The following is a 24319-nucleotide window of genomic DNA, read 5'->3' as shown; positions in this document are numbered from 1 at the left end:
TGGAAACCGGGATCAGAAAGGATGATTTAACAAGGCAGTGCTGTGTAACAAGGCAGTGCTGTCCACTGCCGCACAACACACTGCCGGTTTTCCTGAAGTTGTCAGCACTACTGCTTTTGTACAAAGAGTGGAAATTCCTTCTTGTACTTTGTCAGTCAAGGAGTCCAGGGCTGTCAGTGAGTGTTACGGTTAGCATGTGTTTTCCCAGGTTTACACTTCTGTCCTGCCGCATTGCTCTGTGCCTGTGCAGTTACACTGAAGCAGCAACAACTTCCCTCCCTCCGATCCCTCCCGCTGTTCGTGCAGATTAAACCCCAGGGCCACACAAGGGATGGAGGTCCCAGGCTGAGCCATTTCCTCATCCCTTGGTGAGGACGTGGGAGCACACGGGGAGGAGCCCCTTGGCCAAAACCCTCCAAGCTCCCAGCACGGCACTGCCGGGAAGGGGCCGCATGGAGCTGCCCTCGGTGGTCCCTGTCCCCTCACCACCCCCGGGGCGTCCTGCCGGGCCGAGCCTCGCCCCGTGGGCACCTCCACCGCTGCCTCGGCTTCCCCTTGTCGCCGGCGGGGCTGACCCAGCGGGGCCGTGTAACACGGAGCTCAGGCCGAGCCGGTGCCGGGCTCGCCCCCCGCGCCGCTCCGGCGCTGCCCTGGGCGGGCCCGCGGCGCGGGGCGAGGGGCGGGCGGGCGGGCGGGGCGGCCCGGGCCCTATAAATGGCGGGCGGCGCCACCGCGCTCCGGCCGAGCGGCGCGGGGCGAGGGGCAGCGGCGGCCGGGCAGCGGCGGAGAGCGGCGGGCGAGGTGAGCGGGGCCGCCCAGCACTGTGCGGGCACGGCCGAGCCGGGCCGGAGGAGCGGGCGGGAGGGAGGGCACCGGGCGGAGGAACGGGGGACCCAAAGTTTGGCTGCTGACAGCCCGGAGGCCGCGGGGGTCGCTCCGGCGGCTCCTCGGTGCGCTCCTGTTACCTGCTGGCAGAAGTTTCCCAGCACCTGGTGCGTGGGCGCTGTGCCGGGAGCGGGGCTTCTGGCGCGCCGAGTTTCTTCCAAGATAAGGCGCTGGCTTTGTGCGAGCAGGGAGGGTTTTTGCCCCAAAAGAAGCGGGTTTTAGGCTGGCAGCCCGCGGGTAGCGGCCCCGCCGGCGCGGCGCGGGAGACGCTGCGCTCCCGGGTGCGGGAGAGGCGGCACTTCCCGGGCACCGGGAGCGCTGGGGAACTGCAAGTTGCTCGCTTGCATTCGTGTCCCTTGTCTGCCGTGAGAAAGAGCTTGCTGCTGTTGTGCTAAATAAAAGCAATAAATCATAATTTAGTAACTAACTGAAATTTGCTTGGCTTTTCGAATGGCAGAGTAACGGGGGAGGAACATTTACGGCCATTGCCCTTTGGGGAGGAACGAGTGATATTGTGATACTGTAACAGGATTTGGATAGGGCTGGTGGCATCCCGCTGTGTGCTGGAGCGGAGAGCTGGTTCACCAAAACTCTGACCTCGGCTCACTTGGGGCGATGTGGGAGCTGCTTCGTGTATCGCGTTCTGGGAACGTTTGGAAATGCAGAGTCCTTTGTCTCTTGGTGAAAATGGTGCTTGATAGTTTGGCTCAGTACTGTGCAATGTTGGAGGATCTTAACAGAAAAATACCTTTGGAGAAACCATTGTAGTAACAAATAGATGTTAAAATGTCAAATTTCCCATAAAACTAGGGAATATCTGTTTATGAGTTAGAGGCCTTTGATTTATTTCTCTCCTGCTTTCTCATGCCTGCATATGATTCTGAACGTGGTTTGGCTTTTGTGGTTGTAATCGCATTCTTGGGCAACTTCCTGAAAGAGAAACCTGGTAGAATGACTTTTTTTTTCACTGCACTGAAAAATGACCTCTTGTTCCTTCACTTTCTCTGGTGTGAGCATTTAGTAATGTCTTGTCCCCAGCTTGCCACAGGAATTCATTAGAAACCTGATTTTGTAGGGACTATTCACAAAATGTACGTAGGTGTAAGCAGCTGTGGTGCTGTGTAGCTTCGGAGAAACTGCAGACATCCTTGAGGAAAGTGAAAAGCAGCTGCATGCCTGCTGAGTGCTCAGATGAGCCTTTGGAGTGTGAGGGGAAGACCAATGCAAATAAAAAGGTAGAATTATTAAGTAGATTAATTCAGCTGCATGTAAGATATACTAGGTTGGCGATCTAGCATTTTGTGGGGTGTGATTAAACTCATGAGAATAGCAGCTGTTTGGCATAGGAGCAAACTTTAAATGATGAATGCTAGTCCACAGATTTTTACAATTACAGGCAAGTTGTATGTCAGGCAACCTATAAGCAAATTGTGTCAAGTGCTCTTGAGATGCTGGAAGGCAGCTTCTCTGGGCACTGTTATTTTATGCCCTCCCCAGGTATGAGGATGGTGGAAGAACTCCTCTTTGCTCTGATTGGTGATATGGCCATCACTATAGTCACACATACATTTATATCTATATATAGCTCTATGGATCTCATGTGGGAGGCAATAGAAACTCATGTCAGAACAAAAAAGAAAACAGAAACCCGCAGTGGATTTTGTCTCAAGGTGTATACAGAAGTGTTGGAGCTTCTGTTTGGTGTTGTCATTGACAACCAGGAGAATAGCGTGTCTTAGTGGCATGTGGAGACTTTTAGCCTGAGTGTCTAAATCACACAGCCAGAAACGTGTTCCCAACCTGGAGTTTCTTACCAGCATCTGCTAGGCAGAAAAATGTCAAGCAGGGAGCCCAGCAAGTTGCACCAGGTATTTTTAGAATAGATTGAAATGAATGTGTCTATATAAATACTGAAAAATAACCACCTCACCTTACTGCTAGGAATTACAGTGGAGATGCATGTACATTTCATGTATCCACAGCAAGGGATCAGCTCAGAGGTAGCTCTGGGTAGAGATTTGTGGTGGTGGGCACAGCATCTACCTGGCTCATGCAGCTGGTTGTGGCTTTTGATTCTTGATAGGAACTACTGTGCTCATTCTTGAAAAAGCTGAGGCTCGGTGGAAGGTTTTTCTTGGAAGCTGGGGTTAGGGTTGTCTGGGCTGCTTGAATTGCTTAATCACAAGCATGCATGAAAAAGCATGCTTTTGTAATACTAATTATGGGGAAATTAATTCTAATCATCAAAACATTTCCAGTCGACTTGGTTTGTTAACTGAATTCTGCGATTCTCTGGGGTCCAAGGTTTTATACGTGAGAAGACAGGGAAAAGATGGATAACCATCACTAATCTGTAAAGTGTTGCTGATAGTCATCTTTACCTGCCTCTGAGCATCTTCCCAGTCACCTGTGACATAGCTAATGAGGCAAGTTTTACAGCAAAGTGCTGGCCTGTAACAACCATGTCATTCTGTGCATCTATACTAGCCATGAACATCTTCTGAATAAGTGTAGTGATATAAGGAATTGCCTCTTTTTGGTAGTGGTAGTGTGGAGTAGTCAATCACCTACATATGATTTTAAAGATTTAGTGTAAATGTAAAGATTCAGTGTAAGTTAGGGAAGTATGAAAATATAATAAGGTTTTTATTATTATTAAAATAGCTTCTTTGTGTAAAGACTGGAAAGCTGAATATGTGCAACCGTGTGTGTGTTCAGGTGTCTCATCTGTGATGGTTAAAGTGGTGGGAGGAGAGCAATAAGAGGTGGTAGCATTCTGCAGCTGGAGCTACACAAAGGTTTAGGCTGGCATGCTGTAGGGGAAAAAAGCTGTCCTGTGTTCTGCTTGTTCCTGTCTCTTTAGGGAGAGACTCTAGTTCATACTTGACTAATGTAAGCAGAGCTGAGGTCTCTGCTGAAGTGAGAGCCAGTAATCAGGGACTGGAAAAGTATGGGGCAATTTTAGTGGCAATGCTAGTGTAAGCTGTAGGTTCTTAAGCTGTTTATCATGGCCTTGAAATACACTTAAATGCTAACTGAAATGCTTTCTAAATCCATTAGCACCTCTGCTTGACCAGTGTCTGTGGAAAAACATGCATTTTGGCAGCTGCTGTGTCTTTTCTGTGGTCTGGTGTTTACCTGTAATGGCCAGAAAGGTGGTTTTTTTCCCCTTATTTTCATGCTGAAATCAGAAGGTGCCTTATGCTGGGGTCCAATTATTATGCCACAAAGCATTTTAAGTATGAAAGCATATTAATCTTCTGGAATTATCTCCCCTTGGAGAAAATGTCAGTTTTGCTGACCATGCTCAGCCATGAGGTGCAAAGTGTGGGCTTCAGGCAGTCTGCTGTTGGCATCCTGGGCTCTGGAAACAGCAGCCTGAAATTCTCCTCAGTGTTGTGGGACTGTGGAAGGGCTCAAGACTGATGGCCAGTGAGTGCTGAGCTGAAGAAGCCTGTTCAAAGCTGGGTATGTGTGGTGGCCTTGGCATGCAGGTAGCTTGGTTTGTGAGAAACAGGAGTTACCAAGAGACTGTAAGCTACAGGAGTAAACCCCCCTGGAGTCTCCAGAAGCACTAGTGAGAAGTGCTGGTACATTCTACCTCCCTTAGTTTGGCTGATGTACAGGGGATATGAATTTATGTTCATCAGCTCTGTAGCTTTGACCAAGCCTGTTTTTATATTAAATGCTTTTTGTATTATTTAACAGCTCGCTCTTTAAGCTTCTGTTCTTGCAGTAGGACATGTTGAGGTATTTAGTGATGTTTCTCACTGCTTCTGAGATGGTTCTGTCATCTGCTGTGAACTGTAAGCTTCTGCTTGCCCAAAGCTGAATTGAGGTTTCAGGTTTTCTGTTTGAATAGGAGAGGGACAGTTTCCCATTGGCTGACAGGTTACAGGTACAAAACCAAGAGGAGAACTGAACATGACTAGCTTGTTCTCTTCCATTCTGTTATCCTATCACTTTACACCCCTAAGCAATCTAAGAAATGCCATATAGAAGTTGGTGCATTATCTGTATGTCTCCATTTTGCTATACACCCTCCTCTCCCAGAAAGAGGAGTTCATGTGTCGTTCTCAGCAGGGAAACAAGCTGAGGCCTCCAGCTGCTCTGGCAGCTCGGTTGGAGAGGTTGCTTTCCCAGCTAATTGCCTACTTCCTCTGCAGAGGTTTGTCATCTGCCTTACAGAAATAGTGATGGACTCTGTGGAGCCTCAGCCAGCACAGCTCACAACTCAGCCCACAAACTCTAAGGCTGAACTGAATCAGACAGTTTAATATACAGGTCATGACCTGCTCTTGGAGAATTCTTGTGCTTAGTTCATACTGAGTTGTCCCTTTTTTTACTATGGAAATTTAAGTCTTCCCTTCCCAGAAATCTGTAGTAAAGCCAGTGGGATCAGTCAGAAGTGAGGTCAGTTTAACAAAAAGCATGTTTTCTTAAATACAGGTCTTTAAATAGCTGGTAATTCTCTTACTAACTGGTTCATGTAAGTCTTCTTGCAGATGACTGAGGAGGTGTCTACCTGAGCATATGGATGAGGTTCCCAGCACAAAGTTTCCTTCTTGCATCCTTACAGCACCTGGGACTTCTGATGCTCTTGTGGTTGGCCAGTTCTGCTTCTGGAGCTTTCTGGGGGGAAAAGATGGATATAAGTAAATGTCTGTGCTGTGAATAGAAATGTGAATCTCCTTATCCTTTTTGAGTAACCTTCAAGCTAGGGCTGGAATGGCTGAGAAGAGGCCACTAAAAACTAGTATCTCCTGTGAGCTTAGGTCTGTTTCAGTGATGCTGGCCTGGATACAGAAAACCAGTATACATTTTTCATCTTAAATGTTAATAACTTGGCTATGTTACACTTTAAGGGTTATAGTTGTCAGCTAGTTTTTCAGATAAGGTTTCTAAATTAGCTTGCAAATAGGAAGTGGTTGATTGCTAATGTTATGCAGTGTGATTAATAAATAAATAAAAGGCTAGTCACCCATTACTCTGCAGGTCTCCAACCACAAGTGCAGTAAATGGTTAGAACAGCATTCCTGATCTCTCCAAGTAATTTGTCATTTGGTAGCATTCCCATGTACAAATGCTTAAAGTATCAGATTTTGGTTATCAATGAGCTTGTGCAAGTGCAAGTTTTTATGAATGTCATTGTTATGAACAGAGAATACTGGAGTTCCAATTCATTTTTATTGTGAAATGACTGTATTGACTGTATGTACTTTTAGAGTAACTCCCAACACTGTACTGCTGTAGCCTTTCCTCTTGAAGGAGGAGGGGTAAGTAAAAACTTAAAATAATGTAATTAATTCAATATTACTTGCATTATTTTAAGTGAGGCTTCTTAAAGTCCTCTTGAGAGAATGTCTCCCCATCTTCTGATACCATTTGGGCATCTCTAAACCCAGTTGGCTTTAGTTAGATATTGTATTGCTGATAGATCCTGCCACCTCTCTTAGCTTCCCAGGATAATAAAAATGTAAATAATGAAAAATAGTATGGCTCCATAGCCTAATTTTCAGTTATGCTGTAAACCCTGACTGAACCACAGAGTGTGGAATGATGGAAATTGGGCTTTGTAGCATTGTTTAGTAGGAAATAGAAGTACCTCTTCTTTAGAGTAACCTAAACCTAAAAGTTGTTGAATCTGAAGGCCAAGAGTCATCTCTTCTACTCTGCAGTGACTCACATGCCTTTTCAAAGCTCTGAAGTACTAACTATTGGCTTGAGGACTCAATTCTATGCCTTTAGTTTCCTTTATTTCTTACACAGTTGGTTTTTTTCCTTTGCTTGACAGTTCTTGAAGCCTAAGTGTTAGAGATATTGGTGCCTTAACCCTTCTGAAGGAGGATGTATCCTGAAAGGCCTTGGCACTCAGTATTCTCCAAGCACAGTTCCCAAGTGGCCGTGGAGCCATCTCCACAAGGCTGCTTCTGCTCTCCCAGCCTGGTAGGTGCAAGAGGCAGGGAGGGCATGTGTCACTGGCCAGCAGATGAAAATTCACCTGAGAAAAGGAGAACCAGATTTGTTTGTGCTGCAGGGATGTAGTGGTGTGAGAGTCTTGCTTCAGATGACACCAAGATACCTGCACCAAGTGAAAAACCCAGTACCATAAGGGTACTGGGTTTCCCTTTAATATTTTTTTAAGGAATAAAAGATGGTAAAATCCTAAAGCAGAGGTGGGACTTAGGGTGGAGGTGGTGGTGAGGTACCTGATAAGACACCCGCCATTGTTAGTCCTTGTGGACTATTTACTTCATAGATCTGTACTTACACAGCCCATTGCCAAGGAATTAATACCCTGTACCTCATTAATGGAGCTTGCAGTGCTGCAGGCTTGCCTTTGGCTCCTAATGAGCCTGTGGTTGCACAGTGAGCATTGCTAATGAACAATAAATGTGGGAACTGTGGTTCCATGAGGCCTTTCTTGCACTAAGAAACTAAAAGTGGGGGCTTGAGTTAGGGCAGATGCTCTGATTGTCAAACCCTATTCCTCTACTGGGCTGAGCCCAGAAAAGAGGGTCCAGCCTCCCCACGGTGCTGTGGAGCACTGCTGTGCTCCCTCTTTTGGGGAAACTGGTGCTGCAGCCTTAGTCTGGATGAGCTGACTGTCCCATGCTGGTTTCTTCATTATGTTAAAATACCCTCATTGCATAAAGAACTTAAGATCAACCAAACCACTTCTTTAATAAAGGGACACCAGTAAATTAAAAACATAATTCTTTTTAATCTTTCTGATACTGTAAGACTTGATACTAGGTCTGGGAAAATTCTGTGGAAACTACTTTAAATACAGGAATAAATAATACCTAGAAACTTTAGCAATTGTAGTTGAGCCTACATTAACAAGAGAACACATAAAATTTGAGAATGGTGGTAGAATTGTGCAGTACCACAATAGTCTCTATAAGCCTCCTGCCCTGTCAACTGTATTTGCTTCATGAAGGAGAGCCAAATTTGGCTCTTTAAATCATGTATAAATGAGGGATGGAAGTAAAAGCAAATGATACATAAAAGCCTATGAGAGTTCTTGAAACTCTGAATAGTGCCTCTGTAGTTGTTGTACAGTCACAACTCAGTGGTGAAGTAAAAAACTCTGGTCAGCTTTGCATGATGTGAAATTGATCTTTGTCATTAACTACCACGAACCACCACCAAATGCTGTAGAAGATTGATAGATACTGGTGAGAAAGATTAGTCTGGCTTGTGAACTGGAGACCCTGGTCTTGAGGCTACAGACAGTTTGAAATGGAGCTGGTCTCTCTGCACTTCATGTTTAACAGGAACTCCCAGAAAAAATGGTGGTGGTCAGGACTCTTGATAAAGCAGCACTGAACTCCAGCCTCCTGCTCATGGGGAGCAGTGCTTGGACAAAGAGATGGTTCCTGTTTGGGACCAGCTGGTTTGACAAGCTGGTGCTCTGCAGGGAAATTCCCACTTGGCAGGGGAGGCTGGTTGGACACAGCTGAACAGGCTTTCCAGAATGCCCTAAAAACCTGAGAGAGATAGGAATAGAAGAGATAGGATTAAGGTTGGGAGAGGAAATCTTCAGAACCAGTACCATGCTTTTTGCATTCATGTGCAATGCTGGCTGTTGTGCCTGAAGTCAGACCAATGTCTTAAGATATAAAATTATTTTTTTAAAAAACCCATCACTTCCAGCTTATCTCTGTGTACAAGTTATGTTTGTATCTTGTTGACAGTAACTTACTCCTCTTCAGAGCAATGTGAGTACTGAGCTATTTAAAATCTAGCAATCATCCTGTCTTGGAAATGCTCTGCATATACTAAACTTTCCAGGTATTGAGTAATAATGGAAGGAGTTGTTAGATGAAAAGGAAGCGCCAACATTCAGGAAGATGAAGCATTTGCCAGATCTGTCATGTGGAAGAAGCCAGAACTTCAGCAGCTGAACTCAGGTTCAGGATGAGGAGAGGATATTGAAGCTGAAGGCTTTGGTTTGTAGGAGGCTTAGGCAGAAGGGGAGTCAGGAACACCTGTGAGGTGCAGGGAAGCCTACCAAGAGGCTGGAGTGTTTTACCATCAGCTGGAAAACAAGACCCACATGACCTTCCCTCTGCAACCAGAGTGGTCTCCTTGCTTGGAGAAACAATTGCTGTATGTTCAGCCAGCTCCTTTAATGACTGTTAACAGGTTTGGTTGAGTATTTATTCAGTCCTGCTGGAGAGAATTGGTTAAATGCCTGAAGTGAAGCTGCTTTCTTTCAGCTCATATGTCAATTGAAATAAGACTTTTAAATTAGTAGCCCAGATGACAGTGGCATGGAAACATCAACATCTCAGACTTGGAGAGGTCCCTGAATGTTTGTTCCAGGTTGGCTTTCTCTGGTCACAGAGGCTGCCCAGTGCATGCCACGTGGGCTCAGGGGCTCTGAGGGTTTTGTGCTTAATACAGTGAGACCAGCAATGCTGTGAGACTGCTCTTTAGTTTCAGTCCCTTTAGCTGTGCTTGCTGCTCTTTGGTTACAGCTATTCACAGAGGTGCAGTCTGGTGTCTAAACTTCCTTGTGCTTGATATGTCTTTAAAGAAACTACAGAATCAATCTTGCAACTGCAAGAAGAGCCTTTTGGATTATACGTTATTGCTGTTGAAGTCAGCCTTCAGAATAAACACTTGGAGGTGTCTCATAGTGCAGTCATTACAGATATCTGAAAATCTATGTACAGTTGATTATTTCATCCTCAATCAACTGCAAAGTGTTCTTCAGTCTCTCTGGGATAGGCCTTTTCTCCAACTTGGATATTAAATATGGGCATTTTTTCAGATCATGTTTTTGCCTCTGATCTTGAACCAAACTAATTTCTGTTCTCCGTCTTGGGAAGATTGCAGCAGCTTAGGCTCACTGAAAATGAAGTCCTTCCTAAGCTAGTTTTCTGCTGTAGGAGTATCTTCATTGTTAGCAGTATTTTTTGCCTGGGGCTGAAGATGTTACTTTTCCCTGCTCCACCAAATGCTTTTCTAGGCACAGATTAAACAGCCTGTATTAATATAACTTCGCTTTTGTAACAAGCATTCTATAAATGTAGGCTGAAAGCACCACTTCCTCTTTGTTGATGTAATTGCTTCCATAATAATTTTATCCAAAAAATTTAAACTAGGTACTATGATGGTGATCTGAATAGTTGAGCCTGGTGAGAATTGAGTATCCTGCCCAATACATCTGAGAGTCAGTGTTTGCAACACCAGCATGAAGCTGAGCTCATCCCAGGGTTGGGAGCCTGAAGACTTTCCATCATCTGTCATGAAACAACACAGAGCTATCAGTGTACATAGGACATGCTGCTGTGTTCCTCCTCTGCCTTGCCCAGAGCTCTGTGCCTGACTGGAATAGTTGTCTAAAAATTCCTTTGTGGCTTAGGCCAGGTTCTGCAGTTAGAGTTATAACTGGTACTTCAGTGTGATGTACAGGACCTGGGGTGGTGCTGCTCTGTGAGGCAGGGGCAGCTGAGTTCTGGGTGTGCTTGCTGAGGAGATGGCATCTCTCATAGATGAGTGTGTGACACTGATCTGTCCTGCTCAGAAACTCTAGCATTAGGGTTAAGAACTGGATTTGCATAACAAATGGCAATGTATGATAACACTGGCTACGTTTCTTTGGGTTGGTGACAGCATTCCCATTGCGTGTTGAGAAGTTGAAATTGTGGATGTTGTCCTTCCTGTAAGTGCTCAATCTAAGAAGTGGGCAGCCTACCCTACAGAGGGACTTTTTTTTTGATCCAGCATCTTTCAAAAGCCCACATTTATGTAAATGAATTCGCCTATACACTTTCCTCCTCCTCAGTTTAACTTTGTAAAAAATATAAAGGTCACAGGCAAAGAAATGCCTAGCCTGTATTTTTGTTTAGTTTTCTGAAGCATTAGATTCAGATTTAACTATCACTAAGTTTTTTAGCTTCAGTGTTATGAAAGCTTGTTGAAAGCTTGTTGATATTCTGTATAGCAGGTCAGCTGTTTTCCATCCTACACATCATACATCCTTTTGGATTCCTTCTCCCAGCACTGTGCTTAAGCTGTTTCTTTCAGGATATGCAAATGCACTTCTTGATACTGGACTGCATAGAAGTTAATTTTACTGAAATCCATTATGGAAACTTCAATTGCAGGGATGCCACTTCTCAAAGATCCAATTGTCTCCCCAGTTACCTGGTTAAGTTACACAGTGGCCATAGCAGGGCCAGGCCAAGAAGTGACTGCTCCATAACTTGTGATCAAAAGTGGTTTTACTCTTTTTCCATGCTCAGAGCACTGCATGACTTTATTTCACTTATTGAATAAGTATTTGCTAGAGATTTTGCTCCAAAACAGAGACCAACCCATCTTAATGGTGTGTCAGGAGGGAGAGGTTAGGCAAATATGGAGAATTCTGGGTAAACCAGATGCAGGAGGTAATCAGTTGAAACAGAAAAAAGCCCAAAATTCTGCAGCAGTGGCCTTGGGAGCAGAGTTGGGTTGTTTTGACAAGGCTTCACATGTTATGGAGAAAATACAAGGCTGTCACCCTGAGTCTGTCAGGGGCTGTCATCAGTGAAGTAGAAAACTTGGAGACTTGCAATATATTCTGGGAAAGTCAAAGAGAGAAGTGTCTGACTTCAGTTAGGTTTGTGCAGATGAAGTACCTAAATGACAATGAAACATTGTTTTATTTGATTTCAAAGTGTCACTCCTGTCTCTGCCCTCACAGTATGCTTCTTGCCATATAATGTATCAAGGGTAGATTGCCCTCAAAATAGGCCAGTTTCCTGTGGTTTGCTGTCAGGGTCAGGTGGAGCTGCCTTGGTCAAAAGCCTGGTTTTCAGATGGCTGCTCAAACTGTGCTCTGTGATTACCTGGTAGTGTCCCTGTCCATCACTATGTGGGACAGGCTGTATTGCTCCAACATGCACCGCTTCTTGCTTCAAAGTGCCTCCAGTAAGACTTTGGAATAGTTTCAGGGCCTTGAAGTTTCTTTTTACCAAGATACTAGGTCAAGTTATAAGTCTGCTTAATATCTGGATTAAGAATTTGTTTAAACTACCCCTTGGGTTTCCAGGTTTGGGAGAAGAGATGGTCACCAAACCACCAAAGAAAATCCTATAGGCTAGCCCTAAATGAAGCTTTTCATGGAGTTCCTCCTGCAAGGCACCAGTGCCATCAGTGTGGAGCTGCTGCCTGTGAGAGAAGGAATTCTTACCCTTAAGAACTAAACCAGAGGTTTCAGGTGGTTTGTGTTAGTATCAAAGAACACTGAAGAATGTTCCTTAACAATTTTAATTTATTTTTAAAAGTGCAAGTTTACTTTCCCTGTCAGGCTGTTGGCTCTCCCCCATGACATTTTCTTGCTGTAGCTGGTGATGAGGGGTGCAAGACAAATGTAGGAGTGACTCACGTAACCTGCCTCAGGGGGATGCAAACCCAATCCATGGTGCTTGGGGTTTGTTCCTGCTGGTCTCAGCTGCAGCTAGCCCAGTCCAGCCTAAATTTTGGACTAGGCTTGAGTAGTTGCAGCAGGTGGCTGATATGAAGCTCCTTTGGAAGGAATTGTGCTTTAGTGACCTCAGAACTGCTTGGGGGATTAGTAGGTTTATGGAGAAGACTTAATTATTGGGTGGGCTATTACCCTGCTTCGTAGAATAGTGTTTTCATTTTTTCTTGCATAACTTAAATCAGCAGGTTCCTCTGGTTAGAAGTATACTAAAGTTGGGTTTGGGGGAGAAAGATGTCTAAACTCCTGCATTATTGCATTTTCAGCATTTGGTTAATTCTGCAACAACAAACTGCGACAAAGCCAACCTCGTCCCCTCAAATGGCGTAGAAGAAAGTGCTGTATTTGTCGCTTTCAAGTGTTTTAGCACAGTTAAAGTACATGCTATTAAAAGATGATTAAACAAATCTGTACAAACACCAGCTGGTTTTCTGGTAGTCAAGCGCTCCAGCATGGTTTGAACTCGCAGCGTAGGTAGGCTGGCGATGGCACAGCTCCTTGGGCTGTGTGGGAGGAGGCTGGCAGTGACAAGGCTGGGCCCCAGCACCCTGGGGTGCTGCACCCAGAACAGCAAGGGTGCCAGCTTGCTGCACTGGGGGCTCCAGGGCAGCACCACAGATCTGGTTCTGCAGTTGTTATGCAAATAACACTTCATTCATTTGGACACCTTCTGCAGCCTTGCTTCTGAAGGCAGTGAGGGAACAGGCTCCTGGCTGGTCTGGAAATGGAAGTCAGGGCTGTGAACTGTGTAAATAAATGTCTTCAAAATGTTGTGAACAGGGAACATAATTTAAGGAAATAGGAGATTATTGCGTGTTTCTCTAAGTATCTCTTTGCCCTAACAAAAAGGGTTGAATGCAGTTTCATAAGGAGGAAATACAGCACAGTAGTTACAGTGCTCAGTGTTTGACATTTGGGTTTGGCTGTCTATAATCAGTTGCTGATAGGTCCTGAACAAAATGTTGATGCTGCTTGTGCTTCAGCTCTTCGGAGCTCATGGATAATAATACTGAGTTCTGTCAGGTGTTAGACCTGCAGATGAAGATACACCTGTTTTGAATATTAACTCCATTCTGTATACATTAGGTGCTCTGTTTTCTTAAATGGAGAAGTACAGGTTGAAATCCAAGTTCAACATTTGCATTTTAAAATGTTCCTCTACGTTCCCATTATTGAGAATGCCAATTATGCAGCTAACTCTTATTGTTCTAGGCAGGTGTAAATTCCCACAGCAGAAGGTCTGTTTGCATATGTATATATGCTTCTGTTCACTGCAGAAAATGATCTATGAGGGGTAGTGTGCATCACATACTAGTGGGTGAGGACCATACCACACTTCTCAGCACTCATTTACCATAAAGGGCAATCTAAATAGAATGCCAAGGCTCGTTTAACTGAGACAAAAAAATACCTCAACCAGGGTGTTGTGGGAGATAGTCTCCTAACTTGGTGGCTTTTGTCCTTTATTTAGGCACTGGTATCTAGCTATGTCATGATTATCATTGTGTCTGGAAACCCCTAGACCTAAAATCCTGGCAGTGCTAAGTAAAACACAGTGAGCTGTGTGAGTGCCATTGCCAGAGCTTTGTGAATGGTGTGTGGCACATGTGCAAGACTTGCCTGCTCTTTAGGTGAATAAGAATTGATGTTAAAAATGCTGTACTTGTGAAAGCTGACTTAACTTCTTCCTCTTGTTTTCTTGCAGGTATTTCCAACCAGGAATCATGAACTGGCATTTTTCACTCCTCTTTGTTCTTGGGACTTTAATGTCTGTATGTTCCCAGTTCAGTTTTTATCCTCTGGAGGAGCTTAGCTCTGATGTTGGAATCCAGGTCTTCAATCAAATAGTGAAAGCTAAGCCTCAGGACAATGTTGTTGTTTCTCCTCACGGGATTGCATCTGTCCTGGGGGTGTTGCAGCTGGGAGCTGATGGCAAGACAAAGAAGCAGCTGACAACTATGATGAGATACAGTGTAAATGGTCAGTGATCCTAAGGTGGTTTTGGGTGTGTTTTGTCAGACTTTTCATGATGTATGAGATGGCTTTCAAAGTGTGGTAGATTGCATCATGCACCAATTAACTCTGTTTACAAAAGCGCAGAATGGACATGCTTGAAGTTAATTGGCAATTTGAGCATGGGTATGTACATATACCCAAACTGGCTTATAAGCAGCTTGGTTAATGACTTCAGGGCCCTGGCTAGAACTGCCTTTGTCCTTGCCACATTGGTATTCCAGAACAGGGTGGATGGTGGGCCAGTGCTAGCTCTGAGCAGGAAGGTGGCTGTACTCCATTTCAGGGCTGAACAACCTTTAATGTGCCACTCCTTAGATACCAGGGCAAGAGGATATTTCTTGGCACCTCACTGAAAGCAGTGCAAACTAACCATACAATTGATACTTTCACTTTGCTCTTCAGTTTTGTTCATGTGTTTCTGCTGTCAGAATCCCTGTATGTGTAGTTCTTGTAGTGCCCTCTTCTTGAAACAGCCATTTCTGCTTGCCTGTGCCTGACACTGCATGCATCTGTGTTCATATTCCTCTGCCAATGTCTGCCCCTTCCAGAGGGAGTAGGCTGAAGATTCTTACTGCTTTAATTTGCATGCTATTTTTGTGCGTGTTTGCCAGCAAGACTTAACATCTTAGTGCCAGCATTCTGCCTTACTTCCAAGAATAGAAAATCCTCCAGGAGGTAAGTGCACATTTAAATCTTGAGCAGTATTGTCATATAACATGTTGCCATATAACATGTTGTCCTGTCTTCATTTGCTTTGCTGTTTTGGTCCTGGATTTGAAGTACAACTAAATTATTTGACACCTTAACATCTAAATGATGTAGATTGAAAGCCCTTCATGGGATAATCAGCTCTAGGAATATTTGAATGCTTAAAATCCAAGTACTTGCAAAAATGTTGAAGTACTGTATCAACTGGTTTTATTTGGCCTTCAGTATTCCTAATCCTAACTGTGAGACACAGAGGTTCTCAAACCCTTAGAAGGTAGCCACTGCCTGGTTAGAGGCTTGGTATGGGATGCTGCCTCTGTCCTTGCACAGGTATCCCCTGCTCTTGTTCATGACTACCTTAAAGTCCTTTGGCAACTGCTTCTTTGGAAAGGTATTAGTTGAAAAGTATTTAATTTGTCTTTAGCTGTCTTTTAATGCAATTTAGCAGCTGGAAGCAAAGAGGAGAGCCAGCATCATGAGACCAGCCAGCTCTCCCCGGACCACCAGCAAGTGCTCCGTGGGCCACCAGTGGTCCACAGAATACAGTTTGAGAACCTCTGTTATGGTATGTTCTCCAAAAGAATTTGCCCATAGTATTGGAGAGTGAACATGTAGAAGTTCATACCAGTGGTGCTGTTAAAGCATTCATGATACATGAAACAGCAAAGCCATCTGAGGTTTTTTCTTACATGCAGCTAAGAGAATAATTCTGAACTAATTTATTCCTTTCATATCTCTTCTCTGTCTACATAAGAAAGTAGTCAGGAAATGTTTCTGCCTAAATTGTATTGGGAAACAGAGGGAACCCTTCAGTAACAGCCACCCAAGGATGCTGTTTGATACAGTGGTTGAACATGAAGGTGCCTGCCTGGCAGTAGCTTCCCTGTGTAGACAGGCACTCATTGATGGGTGTAACACAGGAGAACTGGGTATGGTGAGCATAGCAGTTCTTCTGTGCTGCCATCTGCTTTCCCTCACACACAGTGAAGGAGCTAGCAAGCACTCTGTACAATCTGCTTTCAGGTCCTGAGGATCTTGACTAAGCACTGGAACCTACTACTTTCCCTTTTCCTTTTTTTAGAGGCAAGCTCATGTGTTAATCTCTTTAACTCCTGCTTGTAGCTGATTTAGGCCAGGACTTAGTCTTTAAGGAAACTGAGACTCAATTTGGAAGTTTTATAATAAACTCTTGACAGCTTCCTTTATTCTCCAGTAAATGGAAAGGAAGTAAAGAAAATACTTGAATTTTTGTTTTACATTCTGAGGCTCAAGACCATTTGTTATGCAAATCCTGCAGAACTCTGAGAGAGTAGGCTGACCCTTTGACTTTCTTTGTCATCACAGAACTGACAATTGACCTGGCTTATATGATATGAAATATTTTTGAAACTGTTCTGTGGAAGAGCATGATTTGTAGCTCTACACTAATATTTGAACCTCAGTGTAATCCCAAGCACTGTCTGTAACATTCTGAGCAGACAGTTAGAGGTGCAGCAGGCATCATAGTGGAGTTAATGTTTTTGCTGGGAATTATGCAGATGAGACATCAGAAATGGGTGTTTTGGAAGTCCCTTCAGAATGCTTGCTTTGGTCTTCCTTTTCTAGTCCAATACTTAATGTCTGACTTTTCATGTCATTAATAGTTGCATATAAAGTAACTGTTGGTTTATCATGTTATTCTAAATTAAACTTGCTGTTTTTTCCAACCAGGAGTTGGTAAAGCCTTAAAGAAGATAAACAGGCTGATAGTCTCAAAAAAGAATAAAGACATTGTAACAATTGCTAATGCAGTGTTTGCAAAGAGTGGCTTTAAAATGGAAGTGCCTTTTGTTACAAGGAACAAAGAGGTGTTTCAGTGCAGTGTCAAGAGTGTGGACTTCGAGGACCCAAATGCAGCATGTGATTCCATCAACCAATGGGTGAAAAATGAAACAAGGGGTGAGTACTGGGGAGTGCCTTTGTCCGTGGCAGGGTGGTGTCTGAGACGTCCAATTTAGATGGAAATATTGGAGAAAGATAAAGGGAGGTGGAGGAAGCTCTGTTCTGCAGCTCAAAGCTGTCTTTTAGCAGACATTAGTGTGATGCTTTAGAGCTGGTGGCTCAGGAACCAGCAGTCTTGTTGCCCCAGCAGATGTGCCTGTGTGGTGGCCTTGAGGGATGTCTGGGGTGTGTGTCCATCCCATCCATCCATGGGATCAGAGCAGCTTTTACTCTTTGTATTCATGTACCTGGTGAGAAATCCAAGCACAGTTGTCTGGGGTCCATGCTTTCTCTCAAACATAGATGCTTTCAGGCAGCTCAGATGTTTTTCTCAGTAAATCAGACTTATGGGAAGCTGTAGGGCAGTTCAGCTTTTGCTCTGACTGCCCTAAACTGTCCTAAGATATGACCCTGTTCTCAGGACTCACATTTAGTGGAGGATTCTTAACTAACCCTGCCTTGACAGAGCTCCTCATGCTTCAAGCCTCTTGAACCAATTGTAAAGCTTATAGACACTGAAGCCAGACATCACATTTTGCAGCATGTTCCCAGTCTAGGGGGAATTATGTGTTTGGTACCTTCTGGAGCTAAAACAAGTCTCTCCTGGATGTGAGGAGTGTGTTAATGATGTTGGATGCGGTATTTGTCAAATGAGGCTGTCAAATTCTTTCCCGACCACATCACCAGTTTTGCATAGCAATGTTGCAAGCAGTGTGTGAATGGGGAGGTGTTTCAGCTGAAACTACTCCATGCAGTCTTAGATCTGCTTGCATGCTGGAAAAGGTAGAGCCTTGTTAGTTGTTAAACATATCCTGCTAACTGATAGCCTGATGTTTTATTTCTGGTTATCCTGAAAGTTTACTTTTTGACAAAGAATAGCACTGACTTTATGAATTTTAAATACATTGTCCCATGAGGAGCTGGCACACTCACAGGTCAAGGGGTCTAAAGTAATGTGTATTGGGTTCTTCAGAAACAGTTGGCCAGTGTTACAACAGCAAATGCTCAAGAATTCCTTTCTTTCTTCTAGGTATGATTGATCAGGTTGTAGCTCCAGATGATATTGAGGGCAGTTTGACCAGACTGGTTTTAGTGAATGCTGTGTATTTCAAGGGCTTATGGAAATCACGATTTCGACCTGAAAATACCAAGAAACGCCCATTTTATGGAGCTGATGGGAAGACCTACCAAGTTCCTATGCTGTCCCAGCTGTCCATCTTCCGCTGTGGTAAGCCCAGTGACTCCCACTGCCACCAACAAAGGGTGTAGAATTGGCTCTTTCCAGGAGCTTGCTGTACATTTAATGGAGCTGTTCCTGTAGCTGATATAGATGGATTGTTACAGAAGTGTCTCCTGCTGCTGAGGCATGGGCAAGGTACTTAACAGTTGCCTTGAGGTTGGATACTCTGTCAAGTATTGCCTTATCCTTTGCCTTCAAAAGGGAAAGTCTGAAGTACCCAAATTGAGAAATTTGCATGTTGCTGTAAGAAAGAAAAGTACATGTTTATAAGAGCTGAGAATAAAGGAAAGCTGCCAACAGGCAGAATGGTAGGAGGCTTACCTGGTAGTGAGCTGTATATGAGAGAAAGATTGGAGTTTCAGTTTATATTTTACTGCAGATAGAGAAATGAGACTTGCACAGTCTCCAGTCCTGTGGGAGCCAGAGGAGCTGGGTTAGAATGTTGGCTGTATCTCCTGAGGTGTGAAACTGCTCTTCAGATTGAGTCACAAGTGAAAAGAAGTTCAGCAGGTTCTGCCAGCCTTCCATCAGAGACTCTCAGAGCTGACACCAGCAGCTTGATGTGACTGACAATGTACTTCAGAGCTCCAGTTTGCAGCCTTATGGGGATTTTAGTGGTCAAAGTAAGATGGATGCTCTGATTAAAAACTTGTGTTGCATCCTTCTAAGAAGTGCTTCCTGGAACTTAATTCCATGTGTGCTAAATACACTCTGAGAAATAGGCCTGAAAATACAGCTTGCTATAAATCTAAAAGCAAGACACACTGTGCTTTTAAATGCCTGCTTGTACTGTCAGTAGTGCTCAATTAGTATTAGTAGACTTTATGTTAAACAGCTGTGACTCTGTCCCAGACCTGTATACTAGAGCAGATGTAATGTAATACTTTAACTGCTGAAAGTGTGAGTTTATACTGCAGTACATACTAATTTTGGAGTTTCAAATGAGTTCTATAACTTCAAGTGGGGTTTAGCAAGTCTATTATCTTGAAGGCTTTGACTGCTGATGCTGGTTATAATATCCATTATGTTGGCCTGTGTTTAAGGTAGAGAAACTATTAAGGCTAAAAAGGAACAAAAGAAATACTGCTGAGTTACTCATTTCCTGAGGACTCAAATGAGGTTTTTTATCTCTAGATTTCCTAACAGAGGGCTTCTATTTTATCCATGCTTGGAATGGAATCTCTAAAGTTTAAATATCTTAAGTATCTTCAGTCCCATCTGCTGACTGAAGCTGAGCTCCCCTCCTGTTCAGTTTGCCTCAGTAATGGAAGCAGCAAATCAGGAAAGCAGCATTTACCTGTTGGACAGTTTGCCTTGTGTGATTGTCCTGGAGCTGACTTCTGCAGCCAGTGTTATATCTGTAGGATCCAGCCTCAGAACCACTGCCATAATAAAAGGAATAGTGAAACTGCCAACTTTGACATGATTCTTGGAAAACAGAGGTGCAATACTGCCAGTTTTGTAGCAATATGAGTTCAGAGCAGCTTTCATGGTGCTGGCAACAAGATTAAATTTGTAATGAAGCTGTAGATTTTCAGCTTGGACTGTCAAGTACAGATTTAGATGAAGAAAGGGGAAAGACAATAAGATCTTGTTGCTATCCTAAAACCTTGCCTGAAATACTGTCTGTAGTTAAACTGACAAATTTTAACTTGAAACTACTATAAAAAGCATTTGCTTCCCAGCCACATGCCAGAAATCCCACAGTAAGCAAAGGGAGCTTGGAGGAGGAGAGGGCTGCTCAAAGGCAGTCTTGCTGTAACTTAGATGTGCTGCTATCTCCCTCCATCTCATCTAATTGGCCTCTTGCACTGCCTCAAAGTGGCTGCTTTCCACTATCTTGCAAGACTTCAGATTGTTTCCTAATCAGATCCTTATGAAGCAAGAAAATTAAACAAATGCAACAGACTAATTCAGACAGGAACCAGGAGGTCTTGAAATAACTCTTGGAGGAAGGAGCTTGTCTGCAAAATCTCTTCAGTTTGGAAAGTCAGTCTACTGCTATTCCTTGCTTTATTTTTATTCTCAGTTCACAGCTAGTTGTGGTACAGCTGAGATCTGGAGCAGAGATCCAGTTAATTCACTGACCTGGCCACTTCTAGCATAGCAGGCTTGCTGCTCTGGGCTGGTGAGATTTGTCTGGGAAACAGTGTGTATGTTAAATGAGTGCATGCTCCATGGTGCCTGTCTGTGTTTTATGTCACACTAGCAGCTGTACAGAGCCTATGCCTTTTGAAGGGCTGCCCACCAGGAAGCCTGGGGACTTTAGAGTTGGTTTTGAAGTGTGGGCAAAGCTTTCCTGACAGACTCTTCTAACAGTAGCTGTGTTAAGGTTATAAGGCTATAATGGCCATGGCTCACTAGTTTGTTTGGGTTTGTTTGTATCTATTATTTTAGGCACTACAAGTACCCCAAATGAGCTGTGGTACAACATCATTGAGCTGCCATACCACGGGGAGATGATCAGCATGTTGGTTGCACTGCCCACCGAAAGCACAACGCCACTCTCTGCTATCATCCCCCACATCAGCACTAAAACAATAGGAAGCTGGATGACAACCATGGTAGCAAAAAGAGTGCAGGTTATTTTACCAAAGTAAGTACTTATACAATCCACTGCTTCTTCAGGGAGTGTTTGGGGGGTTATTTATATGTATTTAATCAGATACAGGAGAAGGAATACTTCAGGTGACTTTCCTGCATAATAATGATGCATTCTGTTTTTGTTCCAACCAGATTTACAGCAGAAGCAGAAACAGACTTAAAGGAACCTCTGAAAGCACTTGGTATTACAGATATGTTTGACCAGTCAAAGGCAAACTTTGCAAAAATAACAAGTAAGGGTTTTTTTGTTTTAATTCATGGTGGTCCTTCATAGTTCCTAGCTTTGAATAAAGTGCTGCTTTACCAATGCAGTTGTCTGCTTTCTCTTGGCTAAGTGTTGCCATGACATTGGAGCTGGTTTTATGTTGTAGCCAGCCAGGCATGACTGCTTGCTTCTGTTCAACATTGCAGTGGCTTTTTTCCTCCCTCATCTTACATTACAGCAGTAAATCATGCTGGTCAGTTTCTTAAGATTTGATATTGCAGCCTAAGGGTCTCAGGCATTGTCTGAAATCTTTGGCAGGGCTTAAAAAATACCTTTATTCTATAGCAAATACTGCAACTACAGCGTGTAACCTTCCCTGAAGCATGTGTTTAGTGACTTGAGCTGTAAGAAAGCATGCATGAAAAACATTCACACTTTAGGGGACTGAACCAACTCAGAGCTGTAAATATTAGTATCTGAAAATGGGGTGTAAACACTTTTGAACTCATAGCTGTAAAATGTCATTTTATTTCTCCTCTCTACTTTCATTAAAATCCTGATTAGCTTCTGTAGAATTGTTTAACAGAAAAGCTTACCTTGTGGTGGCTTAATTTGAAAACAAATGCCTGTCTTTCATTGAAAGCAAGGTATGTTGCTAAGTGCTTTTTTTTTCCCCTGACGTTGAGACACATGGGAGTGTAACTTAAATTCAGATAGCAAATTTTTTCAGGATTTTTAAAATTAAAACTAAAAATGCATGTGAGCACTTCTAACTTAAACCATCAATAAGGAAACTTAGGAAATGAGGAGGAACAAGGAGTAAGATAAGTTATTCCATATTTTTGTAATTACTCACTTAATGACTGCATTCAAAGGTATTGTTCTACACAGCAGCTTTGGGATTCCAGCAGGATTGTAGCAGGTTTTAGTATTCTGGGCCATGCTGACAGAGCTGCTTAGCTACACAGTACTGCAGGACTCTCTTGGTGAGTTTTACTGAAGGTGCTGTTCTCCTTGGGTCTTGCAGGAACAGAAGGTCTTCATGTATCTAACGTTCTGCAAAAGACAAAAATTGAAGTTAGTGAAGATGGAACCAAAGCTTCTGCAGCAACAAGTAAGCAGTTGTACTGATGACTGTCAGACTTGGGCAAACTCCATTAGAAGGCTTTGGCACTAGGCAGAGATAGCCCACTTGGAGATCACTGCAGCAGTGTGCTCAGACTCAGTTAATGGGTTTTATGTGATTTCTCAGTCAAATCTCAACTTGCCAGTGTTGATCACTGTAAGAAATATTGACAGGCTTACTTCTAGAGAAGTGTCTTCCCATAGCTTAGACTTTATATCAGGCCACTGATAGCACATTCTGGCTATCCAGGTTACAAAGAGGAGTAAGCTACTATAGCCTTTGGGTGACAACCCAAGACTTCCAGCTCTGTGTGGGTCTTGTCTTTTTAAATGCTTCCTGTAAGAATATCATGTGACCTGTGTGGCTTTAAATGTCCAAGTTACTTGGTTTTAGGCATTTGTCTGCACCTATTCAAGGTGCAGATATTTATATATATATAGATATACATACACACATGCATGTATATATCTATCTACAAGGAAACTTTACTTTGATAGAGTATGTAATGCATTGTGGTGTTTGATTTGTCTCACTCTAAACTTTTTTTTTTTTTTTTGCAAGCTGCAATTTTAATAGCCAGGTCATCCCCTCCTTGGTTCATAGTAGACAGACCATTTGTATTTTTCATCCGGCACAATCCTACAGGTAAGCAGCATCTGTAAGTACTTTTTGGCTTAGAAGTTGAGTATCAGCTATGTAATAGTGGCAATAACTATTATAAAAATGCACTTGCAGGGGTTTTTTTGCCCTTAATTTTATATTATTTTATTGGGAATACAACTTGGAGCAGGGAAAAAAATCCATTTTGGCTGTCAAGGTAACAGAAGCAAGCGTGGCAGGTTTGTGGGTATAAAAGAAGAGTCTTTAATAGTCATAGCTCCCCTGAGTGCAGAGGAAACAGCTCTTTACTGGTAGTGAACTGCTGAACAGGACCCAGCTTTCTGGACAGTCAGACAGCGAGGGCCAAGGCAGAAGAGCGGGCTGGGGATCTGGGGTGCTGCCCCAGCCTGCCCTGGACATAAGTGAGTGTTCCAATATAATGCTCACAGCTCCTTTGCAGCATGGGCTGAGTCTCCCAGAGCAGAATTGCCCTTCTTGCAGTGACCTGTATGATCAATATGTCAGTTAGTTGGGAACAAGGTGCTGCTGCCAGCACTGGGAGAAGAGCAGGCTGCTGGCAGCCAGCCCCATCCCCAGGCTCCACAGAGCATCAACAGGGCTGTGTGTCTCTAGAAATAGGAGCTGGCCACCTATCCAAACATGCACTTCCCTGGCTCACAGACCTCAGGGAGGCTGGACAAGACTGGAGAGGTGGCTTGGCTGTGCTCTGTGGACTTAAAATTTTCATGGAAAAGTTTAACTCTATTTACAGATGACGGTAACCTCTGTTTTTGTTTCATCCCTCAGGTACAATCTTGTTTATGGGACAAATAAACAAACCTTGAATGTGGAAAAGACTTTCTTCAAGAAGTAAACAGGCACACCCCTGTTCTGTTAAATATTTTGTACACTACTCTTTGACTTCACTCAAGAACTAGTTTTAACCACTGACTAGGTTTTGAAACAGGAGTCAACATAGTTCTGGCTTTGTGGGGAAAATACAGATTGAAAACTACAGTATCTCTTCAAAATGTCTAAAAGATTCTCTAAACTACTGAATGGTTACCTATGCTAGCAGCTTCTGAGCTTTTTCTGTATCTACTAAGAATTTTATGTATGGCTTTTTGTGAGAGGATTTTAACAAAGAATGATAAATGTTTCTATTAATGTTGGTTTCTTCTTGTGTGTGGAAAAGGTCTAATTTTGTAGATACCACCTATCAAGATTACTTTTGGTTCTTGAGTATCTTGGTACCTGGATATTCTTGGTAGAAATAGAATAAAAGTTCTAGCAGTTTTTATATAGTGCATGTATCACTGAGAGTTTTAAAACTAATGTGGTGTTCAATACACATCGCATTGTCCTGTCTCATTGTAATGTAAACTTGTCATTGCTAGTATACACTTTCTATTGGATTTAAATTTTATATTTGTTTTTGTACAAAGGAAAAAAATAAAACTGCATTATGAACAGTCA

The 24319-nt window shown here is 43.3% G+C and overlaps 1 protein-coding gene and 1 long non-coding RNA gene across 3 annotated transcripts in view; one reads left to right on the top strand and one right to left on the bottom strand.

Annotated features, from left to right (window-relative positions):
• Window positions 1–1234, bottom strand: part of LOC139594887 (uncharacterized) — an 18228-nt gene extending 16994 nt beyond the window's left edge. The window contains exon 1 of the long non-coding RNA XR_011680766.1: window positions 966–1234. This is a non-coding gene — a long non-coding RNA (uncharacterized lncRNA). The remainder of the gene's footprint in view (window positions 1–965) is intronic.
• SERPINE2 (serpin family E member 2) lies at window positions 676–24319 on the top strand. Of its 2 annotated transcripts, XM_071437494.1 has the most exons (10): window positions 676–801; window positions 14070–14344; window positions 15534–15653; window positions 16799–17026; window positions 18099–18296; window positions 20706–20904; window positions 21045–21145; window positions 22145–22231; window positions 22805–22888; window positions 23651–24319. In XM_071437494.1, exons 2-10 carry the CDS (start codon window positions 14089–14091, stop codon window positions 23686–23688), a joined length of 1311 nt encoding a protein of 436 aa, XP_071293595.1. In that variant the 5' UTR covers window positions 676–801; window positions 14070–14088; the 3' UTR covers window positions 23689–24319. The 2 variants fall into 2 exon arrangements, with proteins under 2 accessions (XP_071293595.1, XP_071293596.1); XM_071437495.1 differs by lacking the exon at window positions 15534–15653.

The sequence above is a fragment of the Agelaius tricolor genome, unplaced genomic scaffold (genome assembly GCF_023055355.1).
Source record: "Agelaius tricolor isolate 1412-34295 unplaced genomic scaffold, bAgeTri1.0.p SCAF_12, whole genome shotgun sequence".
Taxonomy (NCBI): domain Eukaryota; kingdom Metazoa; phylum Chordata; class Aves; order Passeriformes; family Icteridae; genus Agelaius; species Agelaius tricolor.
Note: the sequence above shows the minus strand (reverse complement) of the source record. Positions and strands in the feature narration are given on the sequence as shown.

Bases quoted from the DNA above. Each gene is read 5' to 3' on its own strand.
- SERPINE2 (XM_071437494.1), top strand. From the start codon at position 14,089: ATGAACTGGCATTTTTCACTCCTCTTTGTTCTTGGGACTTTAATGTCT. The intron at 14,345-15,533 runs GTCAGTGATCCT...AATGCAATTTAG, and splicing joins GATGAGATACAGTGTAAATG to CAGCTGGAAGCAAAGAGGAG. The intron at 20,905-21,044 runs GTAAGTACTTAT...TGTTCCAACCAG, and splicing joins GTGCAGGTTATTTTACCAAA to ATTTACAGCAGAAGCAGAAA.